The 16,997-nt window shown below is 45.1% G+C and overlaps 1 protein-coding gene across 1 annotated transcript; it reads left to right on the top strand.

Annotated features, from left to right (window-relative positions):
* The first annotated feature begins 14,386 nt into the window (after positions 1-14,386).
* Positions 14,387-15,704, top strand: RRS1 (ribosome biogenesis regulator 1 homolog). Its single transcript, XM_064442615.1, has one exon. It carries the CDS (start codon positions 14,488-14,490, stop codon positions 15,565-15,567), a length of 1,080 nt encoding a protein of 359 aa, XP_064298685.1. The 5' UTR covers positions 14,387-14,487; the 3' UTR covers positions 15,568-15,704.
* Positions 15,705-16,997: the final 1,293 nt, after the last annotated feature.

The following is a 16,997-nucleotide window of genomic DNA, read 5'->3' as shown; positions in this document are numbered from 1 at the left end:
GAACCTTGTAAAAGCCTCAGTGCCAGGAAAAGCTTCTGTCCAGAGCTTGTACATGCTGCTCTAATAGGCATCTTGCATCAAAGCATTGTTGCCTTCAGTCATCCACCTCTTCATCCCAAGAGAAGTTGAAAAGTTACCAGGAATTCCTGATCCAATCGAGAATGTACTTTTGAATCTGTTTTCAGGCCGGTATTCAAATAAAAGAACACTGAGTTCAATTCACACTGATGAGCTAGGCCATGAACGGTGACGGTCCCAGTTTACGTCCGTGGTGGCCTTCCAAAGGTTGCTAGCAGAATCTGAATGACCTTGCTGAACAATGCCATGGCTCAGCCATTTCCTTTTATTTGGGCTGCCAGCCTGACTAATTGCTGGCTTTCAGTGTTTTTGGATGGGTTTGGGCCAACAGCCAAGTGACCTTGAGCTCATCATGTTCTGCCAGCTGCTCTGTGATGCTGTCTGCTTACTTCTCACCTCCCTCCCCGTTCTCACCTGCAGAGCACAGGGGTGTCAGCTCATCCAAACAGGACAACTTGCCTTGCCCCTCTCTCCCCAGCAGAGAATGGTCTTCCGACAGAGAAGGCCACGTTTCTCAAACTTGTTGGCCTCAGCGGAATAACTTCAGTTTTTATCTGCAAAACAGAGCGGGGATGTGCAGTGAGGACCACTGTGGGGAGGTCTGCAGTGATGTAGCTCTTTTAACACTTTTGTGCAATCTTGTGTCCTCCACAGCACCTCTGACCAGGAGATACTTGCCAGGGCTGAAGAAGTGGTGGAAATGGGAACATTGCCATGATCCAGAGGTGTGACTGCAGCTCTTCTAGGCACACTTGAGTCACCTTCAGCTGCCAGCTCTGGTGCTGACAGCAGGCATTTCTGCACAGACTGAATATCTGCCCAGGACCCTGGGTGAGCACTTGGCTGCGGATGTCCTCAACGTCACAGCTCCCTTGTTACCTGTACCCAAGCCAGGAAATTTCAGGTGAGCTCAGGAGGGTAAGGCAAGCCACAGTCTGTCCCTTGAACTGCACGACAGTGAAGGCGTAAACCAAAATGCTGAGCACATGGGACCTCTTGGTACTTGGGAAATGCAAGGGCAGTTGTTGGCATGCCGGAGGAAAGGCATGGAAACAGACTACGCATCCATCCCAAAAACCTCCTGTGTATCTACGCATTCACCAATCTCCCTGTGAAACAGCATGCATTCATAGAATCATAGAATCGTTCAGAGGCTTTTAAACCTTGTAATCATACTGGAAGAAGAAAGCTAAAAGCAGGGCACTTATTTATAATGAAGGCATTTACAAAAGCAAGGATCTTTTACCTGTTTACTGTGTGGTACCGAATAGAGGACTCTGTGAGCATGTGCACCAGATAATTGTGAAAATGTATCTGCATTATCTTTGTTAAATATCTCACTAATGTGAAAGAAAGACTAAAGGTCATCTGTCAAATGTAGTTGTGAAGCAGGAAAAAAAAATCTCTCATGTTAGATATCTCGAAGCCTTTAGGCTCATGATATTTTTGTTGAAGAGAGAAAATGTGATCAATGAATCATTAGGAGTCCTGTGTCTGGTAATGGAGGTCAAGAGTGCCTTTTGATTATGAGTTTAAGATGCTTTTATTAACCTGTCTCAAGATGGTTGATTGCTTTCTAACGTGACGAGACCTTCACCAGCACTTGAATTTTAAAATATTGAGAGATCTTCATTGTCAAATGCTTCTAAATAACGCTTCACAATAAATGGATTATTGTGCAAATGAAATTCAAGGTGGTTTTTAATAAAATCAGAGAGATTTTGGTATTCTGTAAAGACTAATCATGTTTTACAAAGCACTTGCAAAAATAAAGGTAACTAATAGAAAGACACCTGGAACAGAATGAGGAACAAGGTGGATCTTGTTTTCTTTTCACACTAAATTTCTGAGTATGTAAATGCACTTATTTCTAATTCTAACTGCCTCCAGTTAAATTCTGGCTCATTATAACAGAGCATATGTGAGAAGAAATGAATTTATCTACTCTCAGGTCCTAAGGAGCAAAACCATTTTCAGCCTTGATGATTTTTGATACCAAATCTATTTTGCATCTCATTGGTTATATAGATTTCATTCACATTTGCTTCCCAATTCTGTTACACAGTTAGAGAAGTGCAAAGTGATGTCTGACTAAATGAGGATCAGGCCGTTGCACATAAATTTCACTCCTGTTTCAGGATCCCAATTAGCATTTCATTTACACCAAAGTGAATCACAAGTAAATCCATTTAAATCCACTGGACTGTACGAATGGGAAAACAGAGTAAGGAAGATCTTAATTAGAGGCGATGAGCAACAGTGTTCCATATTTAAATGGCTGCATGCTTTGTAGAGTTAGAATATATAGGCTTTTGTTCGCGCACCCTTTTTAAAACTCTGACAGTTTAGGCCTTCTTCTTGAAAGACAGTTTCAGTATTGGTTCTGAATTTATAAAAAGGAGCAAAGCACAGTTTGTCATTAGGTCCTGCCAGCCCCAACTATTCAGGGTAGATGAGTTTCCTGTACCCTGTTTTCACCTGGTGATATGTTAGAGGACAAATTATTAAGTCACTAATTAGGCTGGTAGCTGTTCAAATTCATATGACTTCTCTTTATTGTACAGCTACGTGACATAATGCTCAATTGTCTCATCTGCCATCTGCTTTGGTGTCAAGATGTGCCTTTTTCCAAGTGACATTCTGTTGTCAATTGCAGCATTCTTGACATTTCTAAATGTCTTTGTTGAGAAGTTTGTGGTCTACTTCATATTTCCACAAGAAAGTGTTGTTGATCACCACCAGTACTACGGGAGTTGCTGTTCATGGCAGCGGGAGAGATCAGTTACCCTGCCGTTTCTAGGCAGCGCCCTAGAAAATTCTGAGGCTTTGCAACCATTTCTCCCAATTCCCTGCCAGGTCCCTTCTGAGTGAAGGATTCAGATGGCTTCACTTGCTCTGTTAGCTCTTTTGCTCTTTACTTGCTCTACACGTTCAATACTCTTCTGACACTACATGCAAGTATGGCATCAGAAAAATTAATGTTGGTCACGAGGCCTTAGTCACCTCATATAGGTCAGGACTGCAAAGAGTTAATACGTTACCAAGATGCTCAGCTTACTGTTCTCAGTTTAATCTAATATGGACTGGCTGTGTACTGTACTATATCATACAGTATTGTATTCTATAAGGGCAAACTTCTCATTAGGCAGCAGTTATGACAAAACGATGTTATACTGGCTCATGAGCTGAATATGAATCAACAGTCTGTGATGCTGAAAAAGAAAGTCTTATTCTTTGGGGCACTGACGGGAAGGCCATTTATAAGACCTGGGAAGCAGGTTACTGATTTTCAGCTGGGGTATCAAAGCCTAAGAAAGATGTAGGCATATTTGAAATCTTTCAGGGGGGAGAAACAAGAATAAAAAGTCTGGGGAACCAACAACAGGCAAGGATGGGTTAGAGGCACAATTATCACCTGTGCAATTTCTGGGGGTCCTTCCCATTTGCAGTGCTGCGGGTGTGTGGTTTTTGAATTCTTGACTCAATCCTTCCAGCCCACAAACACCAACGTGTTCTCTTGGAGAAACTTTTAAAAATCCCAGAGAACTGTCGGGAACAGGTGGAAAAAGCTTCCTTAGTGAGGGCTCATTCACAATGCCCATGTGGGCACGTAACGCAAGTTACAAAGGATGTTAATAATTGTCTGAGTATCTGCAAGATTTTTTTTCCCTTTACGTACCCTTTTCAACAGCTTAGCCTAATTGTATGCTCTGAGGATACCTAACTGTATCTTGCAGATACTCAGACAATTATTAACATCCTTGTACCTAACTAACTGTGCCCTAACTGTACCCTCAGAAACAAAAAACACAGAGCAACTTTTCAGCCTGATGCTATAAAGCCGTGGCCCTCTAATTAATCCCACTAACAGTCTGTGCACAAAAGCAGGCTAGGAGAGCTGGCAAAGCTGATGTAACCTAACGCAACGCCAAGTCACCTGTCAGGGATCAGGCTGTAGACCTGTACTGTAGCACTGAGAGGATTTGGTTCATAAAAGCTTTCAGGATCAGGCCCTGAACAGCTTTCATAATGCATTTAAATAACTTCTCTTAGACACGGCAAAGAAGTAGTTTGTACCATACAGAAAAAGGTCACAATGGCACTTACATTTCAACAAGAGGTAATTAGCACATTATTTGGCCTTTCATTTGTCAGTTCATGTAAAGTGATGTACATGGCCAGCAGCTACACAGGGACTCTGTTGTACTAATGTTAGCAGAGAAAAATGTCATTAAGAAACTCTAAAAGTTGCATGAAGGGGTTATTAAGTAACACAGAAGGTATTTGCACACTTCCACTTTTTTACCTTAAGGTTCACGCTGAGAATGAACACTCAAAGTTTCTTTGTGGGGCACTTGCCATAAGACACGTACATTTAAGCAAAATACATATCCAATAATCCATGTTCTATTGGTGCACATACCCCTTCATTTTGATACCACGGTGAGAATGCAGGACCTTCCGATCTTTTGCTCAGTGAGGTACACTATTGGAGGATCTTGCGTTCAAAACCTGAAGTTAAATAGATACTTTGCTTCAAACCCTGAAATCTGTAGGACTCTTCATGTGTCTGAATATCTTCCTAAATTAGGCTGCAAACAACAGTTTTCCCGCCTAGTTTAGCTAAAGGTGAGGCTGAGAGATGAAGCAAGGTAGCAGCCAAAATACTTTGGTTTGTCTGAACAGCTCTCATCTAGCATTAGCTAGATTTTCTTGACAAGTCCCACTCACTGTCCACAACACACAGAAAACCTGGCTAAATTTTGCTTGTGTCTATCCTAACCCAAACAGTAATGCAATGGCATGATTTTTAGTGCTGCTACAGCAAAAGTTTGCTAAGGATTTAAAGTTAAAATTTGTCTTCTGGACTCTGGAAGCTCTAACATCCCATTCATTTTTAGAAGTATAATCTGAAAGCAACTTTTCCTTAAAAAATTGTCATGCTACCACCCTGAAAGATAGCAGAACAAAGAAGTATTTCAAGTGATTTTGAGGATTTGTACATCTGGGTATTTTGCACAGAGCAAGCCTGTAACGATCTGTTGAATTTTCCAAAATTATAATGAAACCAACTCAGAACCATAGCCCATGTCCTTTTTGATCACATCTCAGCAAAGCTGAATACAAAAAAATTGGTGGGTTTCTAAAAGGGAGGGATAAAAACCCTAGTTCATAAGGTTCTTAAACTCATGCTTAATGTTATCTGCCTGGGTTTAAACTTCAAAATCCAAACCAGGGAAAACACAGGTGGTTAGCTTGCGAAACAAATGTACCTAGCTGAAGGTAGGCAGGAAAACAGGTTTACAAGCATATTTTATTTCTCTATGTATATAATTTTAAACTAGTGTAATTTACATGGAAAATAAAAACCCAAATGTGACAGCATAAAAGCGAGATTAATTTTTTTCCAAAGGACAGCAATCAATATTGCAGCCCGAATGCATTTTTTCCTACATGTAGAACAAAGATCTCATGCCACCTTGAAGACCACTGCTGAATCCGCTGAGATGATGAACACAAATCTTTGAATTTCCAATCCGAAATCAGCCTTCTTAGCAAATAAGATGTTTGATAGTATCCATCGACTTTTCTTTTTGTATTAATTGCTTTAGTTTAGAGGGTTTATTTAGAAGTTATAGGCTTAGTGTCAGCTGTTTCCATCATTATAACTCATAGCCTGAACAAAAGCATCTCCCAAGATCTGTGAATATACTCAGTCCAGTCCTAAACCATCTACAGGGGTTTTTTTTTCTTACTCTAATCACAAAAACATAATGAGAATCTATCTACAGGGTTGGGTTTTTTTTCCTTTCTCTAATCAGCAAAAACGTAATGAGAATATGCTTTATCTAGAGCTGTTTTTCACAGCTTGAGTAAATTGGAGTGAAGGAAAAGCTGCAATCATTCAAACCATTCACTTAAAGAGATGTTGCTCTCCTCCTTCTTCCCTACTGAGCCTCTAAAACTCATTTATGAAGTATTTTTCCACTTAGTTTTCCTCCTCTTTCCTCTACTCTCTCCAATTGTAGATGTCTGTATTTTCATTGATGTAGGCTACAAAGCCCAGGAAAGGCCTTACCAAGTGAGTAAAAAGCAATTGCTTTCCAATACGTAACACTGCCCACTCCAAATGTACAGCTGGGATTTTCCATGATCCTCTAATTGACGGGTAACATCAATAAGGGTTGAGTCATAAGCTTAATTCACAGCTCAACTATTTCTCAAACTTACCACCACCTGTTTCTCACACCACAGCATTCAAACTTATCATACCATTTATGTCAGTGCATTATAGGACAGTTAAGCCTGGCTTACTCACGCAACTTAGTAGGTACTTTTTCCAGGTCCCCATGAGTGCTCTGTAGACCTACACGAGAAACACATGTTCTGACACACCTTGGCACAGCACATGGCTGTTCTGCCCACTGACAAACTAATCCAGAGACAGGCTCTGGACTGGAGCAAGGTTGCCCAAATCAGGGAAATTCAAGCTCGGGGCTTCACAGAAATAATTAGGAATACTAATGGACATGATCAGGGTTGAGCACGGACTATGAGGAACAGCTTCAAATACAGGAGCAAGTAAGTAAACACAGTAGAAATAATAGGCCTTGGGGATGTCTGCATTAATGCAGAAAAGAAGGAGGAATGACAGAAAGGAACAAAAGGGATGAACAGAAAACAAGACTCCACAGGATGGGTTACGTGAGGCACCCCTGAGATGCTCTGGATGGGTCTCTAGGGAGCAAGGCGAGTGCTCAAAAGCCCAGAGGGGAGGCAGGTGCAGGATTCATCTTCAATAGAAAAGGAAGGTGTCCTCTGCTTGCCTTGTTCCTGCCTGAAAATTTCCTTAGTAACTGAGGAAAATTACAGACTGAGCAGTTCCCACAGTGCCTGTAGAAGGATTCTGGAAACTGAGATTCTATCCCATTTTACAGGTTTGCTCCTTTCCCTGTAGTGCAGCAGCTGATGAACAGAGGCACACTGCAGAAAACTGACAGAATAAGGATGCGCTGTGCAGGACAGCTGATTTGGTTTTGTATTGGCACAAGGGAGGCTCTGAACAGCTCAGAGAATCACTCATCCCCTCTAAGGACCAAAGAGCTCTGACTGCAGATTAGGGCAGGGAATTTCCTGCCCCAGCTCTGACAGCTCTGATTCAGCAGCAGTGGGGAGGTTAGCTTGTGATGGCCAACATTGGTCCTGCTCCCAGTTATCCCCACCACCACCCCTCTGAGATGCTGCCAAACCCTTTGCAGGAATGACTGAGCAACCTATGTAGCAACTGGTTTAGTTTATAGTATATTATAATATACTGGTTTCTACAGGAGCAGTTATGGGAGATCTCTGCTGCTACATAAGCAGTTATGCTACCTTTACAAGGCAGACTTCTTCAAGAAGAGGTTGAGTAGGCTGCTGTAGGCATGAACCAGAATTGCTCTTCCAAGGGAAGCCATCCTCACTTGTGAGTCAAGCTGCGGCTAATTCCTTCAGGGACAAAGCCAGTTTGAGAGACTGCTGTTCCCTCTCAAATGCCTAGCTACGCATTCACACTCCCACCCCACCCCAGAAGCTATCTCCCTCAGCTATGCTGATTCAGCTACCTTGTCAGCATGGTCTAAAACCTGTGAATTGACTGTGCTAATCTCTAGGACTTCTTTTTCAGTGCAGGAACTATTTTAACCAAATCTGTTGTCACTGGGTAATGACATAGAGTCACAGCCTTAGGCTGTATGACATTCAAAATTAAAAATATTTGTTTAACAGAAATTCCCCTAATTTACTCTGAACCACAACATACATCCTAGGTACAAGCTCATACAAGTTTTCAGATGATTCTTGTCTTACATGAGTCACCTGTGGTTACACGTGGTTGAAACCCTCCCTATTATCTCAGATGGAACCCATGAAGTGCCATATTCCTTTGTACAAAAAGATCTGAACCAAGACTTTTTTCCCCTTTTATTGATAACTGTCAACTGAAAATGTATTAGCAAGACCTTGAAATGACTGCCACTGATGTAATAGAAACATCAAATTTGAAGCGCAGCACTTAATATCTTTTACTTGGACACCTACAGCATACATTATCAAAATAGCTTGTGGGAAGCAGAGTCGCACACACAAACGCTTTTGCTGCTTTGTAGCAGGACCTGCATGTACATTCCCCACTCCTCATCGCACCACCTTCAACGTGTATTTCATCACGCTGGTGTCAAAGGTAGCTTTAAGAACAAAATAGTCTGAAAACACACTGAGGACAAAATTCCATCCTGGAATGGATGAATTTAATTCACCCTCCTGATGAGTCCTGATCCTGATCTCATCCTGATCAGCCTCGCTGACGAATGGAAATGTGGAGGGTAAAAGGTTACAAACTGGGCCTGGGGAGCCTTCCCCTTGCTGACTGCCAAGTAGTGCTGAGGCTTTGAAGACATCTTTGGCAAGCGGCATTTCAGCATACATCTCCATGTCATCCAGCAAGGGTTGGGAGAAGATTCAGGCGGTTGTAGTGCGTGAAATCACTGTGGTGTGTGTATGAAATGATGCTTGGATCTATGCCAAGCCCCAAGCTGAAGTTTCCCCAGTAAGTCACTGAGGAGTTGTGGTCCTAAATGTATTGCATTGTTTTGCTTTGAGATCAGGTCTCATCCTTTTCGCTTTGGCAAAAATAAACATTCAAATCTCTCTTGTACACGTGAATGCTGTTATCTGCATAGGCTTAATCACATGCAGTATTTGTAAATGTGCATAAAAGACTGAGATTTTCTACTGAAAAAGTGCTCAGGAAGCTTTTTCTAAGGCCCCTCCTGAAGATGGATTGCTTCTGACTCACAAAAGCAGAGTCACTGTCAGCAGACACATAGGGATTTATCCTAATCTCAGATTCACAGTACTGGACCCTTAGTTCGATTTGATTTGCCTTGTGTCCTTCTGTCAAAAATCAGGAGTGGCTGTGGCACATCCTTTGTGTCATGGATGAAGACTTACACGTCCCGTCTCACTCCCAACATCGGAGACATTTCCAGCCATGAACCCAGAACAGAGGAGCCATTTTTGTTCTGGTTGCAAGTGTAGGGCAAATCTCTGTGCACGACAGATTTCTTGTAAAAGAAGAAAATGTGTTCCATGGCTTTTTTTCAAACTTGTAGAAGTAATCTTGTGCCAAAAAGTAGGTCTACTCTAGACAGGTGGTAAGAAGGACTGACCCTGGAAAAAGAACATGTTACAACGTTGCCATTCTTTCCATCACTGCCTGATAAAGTTCTCTCTCTGTTCTTTAAATTCTGCTAAAAAACACCTAACAAAACCAAGCCACACCACTGCTGGTATTTCTAATATTGAGACCACGCTACAAGAAAACTTCCTCAAAGAAATCAGGTCACTGCGAAGCTCATAAAAAAGCAAACCACATCACAATCTGTTTTCAGCCTGATTCCCTAACGCATAGCAAGATAGGCATCAAACACTTGGGAAGGCCTCAAATTAGCTTAGCTTTGTTTTGTTTACCCAAAATCAGTTCAGTGAAACCACACAGTCACAGTCAACTGATCAAAATAGATTATGGTCTACCATTGCTTTCCACAATGCCTGCAGTCATCCAAACCTCCCTGCTATCTCGCCAGCTATCTACGCTCTGGCTTCTGAACCAAAAATTAGGCTCTACTTAGCACTCACTTGTAACTGCATTCCCAGTTACCCAGTCTTAGGGTTTGGAACCAGAGCTACAGCCTCCTGAGTTTCATCTTCATGGTTTTTCACAAATCCCACATTCTGCTAATATCACACTGGACCTTCGGACAGGAAATCTAATCCAGCTTATTTACAATCCAAGTTTTTAAGCATGTGAGCACCGATAGTATCATCAGCATCAATAGAAAAATCCACATGCCTAGAATTAAGCATGTCCCTTAACACATTTCTAGCAGGGCCTTACATTGGTGAAGCCACAAGAAGAAACTACCTGTTACCTATAATCAGTAATTTAACTCTTTCTTGAAGAGTAAAAACTGTGAGTACCAGGCATATTTTTGTTATACTGCTGAAGTCGGTCCTGATATTTGATAAAAGATGGTGGCTCAGGTCTTTGCAATTTTTTTGTTACTTAGTTTTTTTCACATTATATGGACTAGTGAATAGGAAGGAGTCTTTGTTTAGCCAAATTTTCATGCCTATGCTTCATTGTTTGGACTGCAAAAGCACTTAATATGTCTCAGCAAAAAAAAAGATACATGCTGAAATACATGAAATACATTTTACAGGGGTAAAAATAATGTACTGGGAAGCAGATTTTGGTCCAGAAACTGTTGTACTTAATTTAGCTTTAGCGAGCAAAAAACTTCTCCCCTACAGGAAGAAATCCTACAACACAGATTTTTACTTCAAAGTGTACTGAACAAAGTCAGTAGAAAGGAAGGATTTGGAGACAGTGTGGGTATTTTAAGGGCACTTTCTACTATTTGCCAAAATTTCCAGCACTTTGGGTTTTCCTGATAAAAGTGTTCTTCATAATGATCCTCACAGCAGGCTTATGAATTGGTTGAATCATCTTGTAACTACATCTACTGCCATCCAGAGGTAATTGGCAAAAGTTTGAAGAGTAAATCTAAGTTAATGGTATCACTAACAGTGAGACATGAACACTGCATTAGAGCAGTTCCTATCAAACACATACTTAAAGTTGTAGCCCAGCTGAACAGAAACTACAAAAATAAAAGTTACGCAGGATAATTCTTTATTCTCTTCTAACAGAAAAACAAAACCAACAGTATATCACATTGATGTAGTTCTTCTGGTGCATCACATATATCCTGCATTATGTTTTCTATTAATCTTTTGGACAAGTGTTTCTGCACATTACACTCTGCCATCTTATGTTTTTCATGCAGACCTCAACTGTGGCTAAAATAAACCAACCCAAACCCCTCCAGCCTTCTTCACCCCATAGAAAGCCTGCACTTTGCCACAGCATCCAAATTCTGTCTGATCGATTATCTCACAGTAAAGAAAGTAAGAAAACACTAAGGATTAAGCACATACACACACCCCAAGATTTATGTATTATTATAGTTTATATTGAAGAGATAGAGAACCTCATGGAAAGAGAGAACACGGCTGAGATTGTTTAAGTATCTATGGACTGTGAGCGCCTGCAGTAAGAGATAAGTGCTTTCAAGTGCTACGGCTGAGCACTCTCAGATCCAGCCACAGGCCTTTTGAGAAATGTGGCATTTGAGATTCTAAAACTAGGAACCCAAAACCAGAGATGAACAAAATGTATAAGCATTGCTAAAAATTCATTCTTAAAAAATTTACTGCAAAAGCCTGACAACAAAGCTGGAGCAAACGTGAGAGAATAAAAACATATATTTTCTAACAGCTATTTCTGGAATTCAACATTGGTATCTTTCAAAAGCCCAAATTTTCAGCAGTACACACATGCCTATTCACTTACAGGAAGCTGTATGCCTGCTTGTAATTCTCAGGTCTAAACCGGGAGTTAGAAGCTCAAAGCGTGGCTATGATTACTAAGGTAAGCACCTCAGAAGCCACTTCTCACAATGGGATCATTCCCCAAAATATCCATGTCTCTTATTTACAGACCCTGTTTCGTTTACAAATCTATTCCAATATTCTTCCAACTACCACCTTCCTAACCACACTGTAAAATCACAAACTCAGAAACGTCCTGTCTGAATAATACACCATCGCTATGTGCAGCAGTAACGATTTTGTCACCAGGCTTCGCCAACAGGCAGCATTGTGCTGAGGACACTTCAAGCACAGTAGCATGAGGCTCCTTCTTCAGTTATGCCCTGTGCTTACAGCACAAACAGCTTGGCATTGTCAGTAAACCAAGCAGATATTTCTTTCTTCTGCACAACAGGAGGAGGTCTATACAAAGACTATGAAATTTCGGCTTGTAATAAGTAAAATCTGACTCTGCCAAGACCTGCACCAAAACCATCCAAGACTTTAGCTTGGCCAGAGTTTCTCCCATGTTCTTTAGAAGCCTGAATCTTTGAAATGATGCAAGACGCTTCTGCAGATTTATTCTCTAAACAGATATTTAGAAATTTTTTCTGGGTTTTTTTGTTAATAACTTTAAGAACGTGTTGTAACATCTACTTGTGACTACTTTCAAAGACTTACCTAATTTGCTCAAAGTGTGATTTTTGTGGACAAAAAAAATATGCAAAAACATTTATGGATTTCCTCTGTCGATCATAGTTGTTACTGTTCAATCGTGTATGAAGGGATGAAATATGTAGGATCAATTCATTGCCTCTAGCAATGAAACACACAGCAAAGATCAGTAATAGGAGAAAAAAGGCCATTAAAAAAATCCGTCTTTGAAATCCATCTGAGACCAAGTATAGAATTTCCTGTCACTAACCCGTTACTGTAAGGGTGCCCCCGTTAGACTACTATCGCAAAGTAACGCTGAAGCAATTGAGTAAATGAACAGCCCCACTTACTGCATTAAGACCACTCATACAGTAAATGACAATTTCTGGAATGCATAAAAAGGCTGGAATTCAGTTCTATCCAGCAGTTGCCAGAAAGTAATTTTTACATTCTGAGATTCTTCTCCCCCTTCCTTAGCAGGTTCATGCTACCAGCTAAAAGACCAATTCCTGGGACGCGCTCCTTCTGCTATTCCAGGGATACACAGTAATCATTAGCACTTAAAGGAACTTTGGAAGTGCAGTAGATATTACCAGTTATGTCCTCTCAGTCTCAGACATTTACCTGAAGACTTATGAGCTTTGTACAAACATAAACCAAAAGAACTCAAAAGGGTTAGCTACATAAGGATAAAACAGGAGGGTACAGGGATCAGAGTAAAGGTATTGATCAGACCACCGAAAAAGCAGACCTTGCAATTCAAAAGGATAAATTTATGCCTAAATCTAAATGGTGCATGTGCATCTCTTCAAAGAACAGTCTTTAAAGTTAATTTTATCTGTAATTCCAGGTGAAAGTATGAGCTGTCCAGGACAGGGAACATAACATTATCCAGCATAATGCCATCTTGTGGTAAACAGGAAAACTGGCTGTGCCCGCCGGCCTGGGTTTAAACGCAAAGGGACTCTGCTGCTCCGTAGTGTATGAATCACACTCAGAAGTGTTGGCACGGGAAAACAAAGACTTTATCACAGCTAGAATTGCAAAGTATAAAATGTAATATCGTAAGGATTAGGATTTGAGAATCAGCCACCAGTCTTCATTTTACAAGGCTGGCATTTTACCTTAATTCCAACAATACTGCTGTGCCTTTGTCCTTGGGACCATTTCCATCGCTCCAAACATAATGTAAAGGCAGAGATGTGGTATAGCTTAGCAGAAAATTGTATCTTGTATTAAAACTCCCATCACTTCACTTGGCTACAGTTAAGTGCTATCATGAGCTTGTTTTTAGGGCAGCGGGGATCAGCTCAAAATGTCACAGCCATGCAAGCCGAATCACAGCTGTAAATGGATTCTTCCACAGCTTGTCTGCTTAAAAATAGCACAGAGGTGTCTTTGACCCAGCTGACCTTCGGGTGCACGCAGTATCACCCCATCACCTCACTTATCATGATGCCTGATGAGACCTCTGCCAGGTGATATTGCTTTCCAAACGCTGTTCCTCCCCTCCCTTCTCTGCAGAGAGACGTGTCCGCAAGACCCGCGTTGGTCTCTGTGGAGCTGCAATACAGCACTTGAATCTTTGGAACCGTGATGAACACTTACGGGTGTTGCTCCACGGCAATGACTGTCAGGCATAATGATACCCAAAACCACCCTAAAACCCATGGAAAAAGTATTTTTCTGTTTCTCGGTCCCAGACCGGCTCAGTGTCTGGGTGCCACAGCATTCCGCGGGTGCAAGCAGAGGGAGGGGAAGCTGCGGGGCCACGGTGGCACCAGCTCTCCACACCACCGAGCGTTCGGCCTTTGCATCCCCTCACGCACGGACTCTCCCGCACATGTTCTGCGGCCTCAGCCCCGCCGGTGGCGGCGGGAGCGGGGTCTGCGGCCGCCCCGACCCGCTGGCAGCCCCAGCCCGAGGGGGTCGCCGGGGATTTCAGCGGGTTCATTGGAAGCGCCTGCTCGGCACTTGCGGCCGCAGGCGTCCCCTGACGGGAATCGCGGGGAATTAACGCTCCAGCAGCCGGGAGATGGGCCAGGGAGGCTCTGCCGGGAGGAACGGTCTCCCTCAGGCAGGGGCTGCAGCTCCTGGCGCTGCCCCTGGGGCCGGGATGGCGCAAGCGGGACTACAACTCCCGGCAGGCCCTGGGACGTGCCCGCCCCGCCGCCCTGAACCGGGAAGGGCTCTGCCGCGGTTCCGGGAGCGGCCGGCGGGGCTGCCCCACGTGCGGAGAGCGGCCAGGGTCGGCCCGGCCTGGCTTGTCCCGCCGCCGCCATGGCGGCCGTGCGGGTGGAGGAGGTGCTGGCGGCCGCCGAGGAGCAGGAGGCGGAGAAGCGGCGGAGCGTCACGGTGGAGAAGGAGCTAGAGCTGGAGTTCGACTTGGGCAACCTGCTGGCGCTGGACCGCAACCCGCCGGCGGCGGCGGGGCTGCGCGGGGCCGGGCCGCGGCGGGAGGCGCTGCTGCGGGAGCTGGCCCGCGATAACACGCAGCTGCTGGTGGCCCGGCTCTGGGAGCTGCCGGCCGAGCGGGCCGGTGGGGCCGGGGGGCCGCTGGTGGCGCGGCTGCCCGAGCCGGCCTTCCGCCTGCCGCGGGAGAAGCCACCGCCGCGGCCGCGGCCGCCGACGCGCTGGGAGCAGTTCGCCCGGCTGAAGGGTATCCGCCGCCGCAAGCGGACCTCGCTGGTGTGGGACGAGCAGGCCAAGGAGTGGCGGCGGCGGTGGGGATACCGGCGGGCGGGCGGCGACCCGGCCCGCGCCTGGCTGGCGGAGGTGCCGGAGGGCGCCGACCCGGAGGAGGACCAGTTCGCCAGGCTGCGGCGGGAGAAGCGGGAACGGGTGGCCCGCAACGAGCTCAACCGCCTGCGCAACCTGGCCCGGGCCCACCGGGCCGGGAGCACCGTCCCCGCCGCCCCCCTCCACCCCACGGGCCACCAGAGCCGGGAGGAGGTGGCCCACGTCGCCCGTGTCGCCCGTGTGTCCACTGCCTCGCTCGGCCGCTTCCAGCCCCGGCTGCCCAAGGAGCCCGCGGAGCCGCCTTCCCGCAACGGCGGCAGGAAGCGCCGCTTCGAGCCGCTTCTGGGCAACCTGGCGGGCGAGCGCAGCCGGCAGCTGGAGCTGCTGCGGGACATGGGCAGCAAGAAGCCGGTCCTCGACATCACCCGGGCCGTCAACAAGCAGCTGCGGCAGGAGGAGGCCGAGGCGGCCGCTGCCAAGGGCAAGAAGCAGTCGCAGCGAGGGAAGCGTGGCCGCCGGCAGCAGCGGGCTGGCCGCAGCAGCAAGAAGAGCGGAGCCCGGCGGCAGCAGCAGCGGCCTGCGGGCAGCAGCACCGGCGGCGGCAGGAGGAAGAAGGCCTGAGGGACGGAGGGACTGCGTGGGGTGCGGGACCCGGGGTGCCCACCGAGGTGTGGGACAGGACTGTCACTTCCAGCCTCCTGCCTGGTGCTCTATTCCCGCACCGATTTGTCAATAAATACGCTCTGGTCTTTCTAAAATGTCCTGCGTTTGGCTCTTAGCTGGCAGTCAGGGAGGACTGTGTTCCCTGCTTAAGGGGAGCTGGTGGTGTGTCGAGGAGTCCTAGTCCCCACCCAGTTTCGTGGGGACCCAGAGGTAATGTTGCTTCACAGCTGGCCATGGCTGCAGCGTTTCCAGGCAGGACTGAAGCTGAGCAAAGCTTGTCCCTTGCTCAGTAACTGGGACTGTGTTCTGATCGAGTAACATCCCCATCAGGCACAGTTACGGTCAAAGGATGTGGCTGCTGCTCTCTGCTCTGGGCAAGTGGCCTGACGGTGGAGCTCTTGCTCTGTAAGTCAACTTCTGCAGCTCATCTCTCTGGTATTCAGGTTCAGTTACAAAAGGAACATGAAAACTTACTGTAAGATTTATTGCAGGGCCTAAGAAATTGTACAGATTTCTTAGAGGGTTCTGTTGATTAAAGAAAGAAGCCAAAGCTGGTGACCAGCCACTGAATTAAACAGAAAAATGTTTGCATTGAACAGCAGATTAAAACCTAAATTTCTCCCTCTATTAACAGTAATGCATCATTTCATAGAAATAGTTTCGCAGTGTTTTTGTTTACCAGGCAGTTGGGGAGCAGATATTGGAAATTATCTCAGACTTATGTTTATTACTCTCTTAAACTCTGTAGTGCTTCCTATACGCTTGAAACACAAAGTACAATTTGCTGTCCCAGTGTGTGGCTTGGCTGCAGGGAGGATGCTGCTCCCTGGGGCCGTTCCTGGTAACGGGGTAGTAAAACAAGCTCCAGCAATCTCAAGTAAATTAAGTTCTCAAGCTTTCAAGTAGTAAAGTTGTGAGTTGTTAATAAAAACATAGTATTCTGCTGCAAGTACTTGAGTCTTTGAAAAAGCTAAGTGACTGTATAGCGGTTCTGCTATCTCATTCTCTAGCAGCTCAGTAGGATGGTAGCTTAAGCATGATCAAAAAGCAAAACATCTGTATAAGGCAGCTGCCGAGGGCAGAAGGGGCATTGTATGCCTTGGAGCTGAAGGGATTTGGGTGGTATTGATGGACTGACTATGGTGCTCAACCTATGGGCTTTGTATAAGATGTGTTCTTTGCTTTTTAAATGTTTCTTGCCACTGTGCTGAGCAGCCTGCACCACCGCCGGCTGCTTCGGACTTGCCAGTGGCAGGAGCAGTCTCATGGGCACAACCCATTGGTACCAAGCTTTCATGGCAGTAGCTAGGCAAATCAGGGGCAAAAAGTACTTGGAAATGCAAAGGAAAAGCTGTTTTATGTTCCAGACCTACAGTTTTCCTGAAGTC

Source organism: Phalacrocorax carbo, chromosome 2 (genome assembly GCF_963921805.1).
Source record: "Phalacrocorax carbo chromosome 2, bPhaCar2.1, whole genome shotgun sequence".
NCBI lineage: Eukaryota > Metazoa > Chordata > Aves > Suliformes > Phalacrocoracidae > Phalacrocorax > Phalacrocorax carbo.
This window is presented reverse-complemented; position numbering and strand designations above follow the sequence as displayed.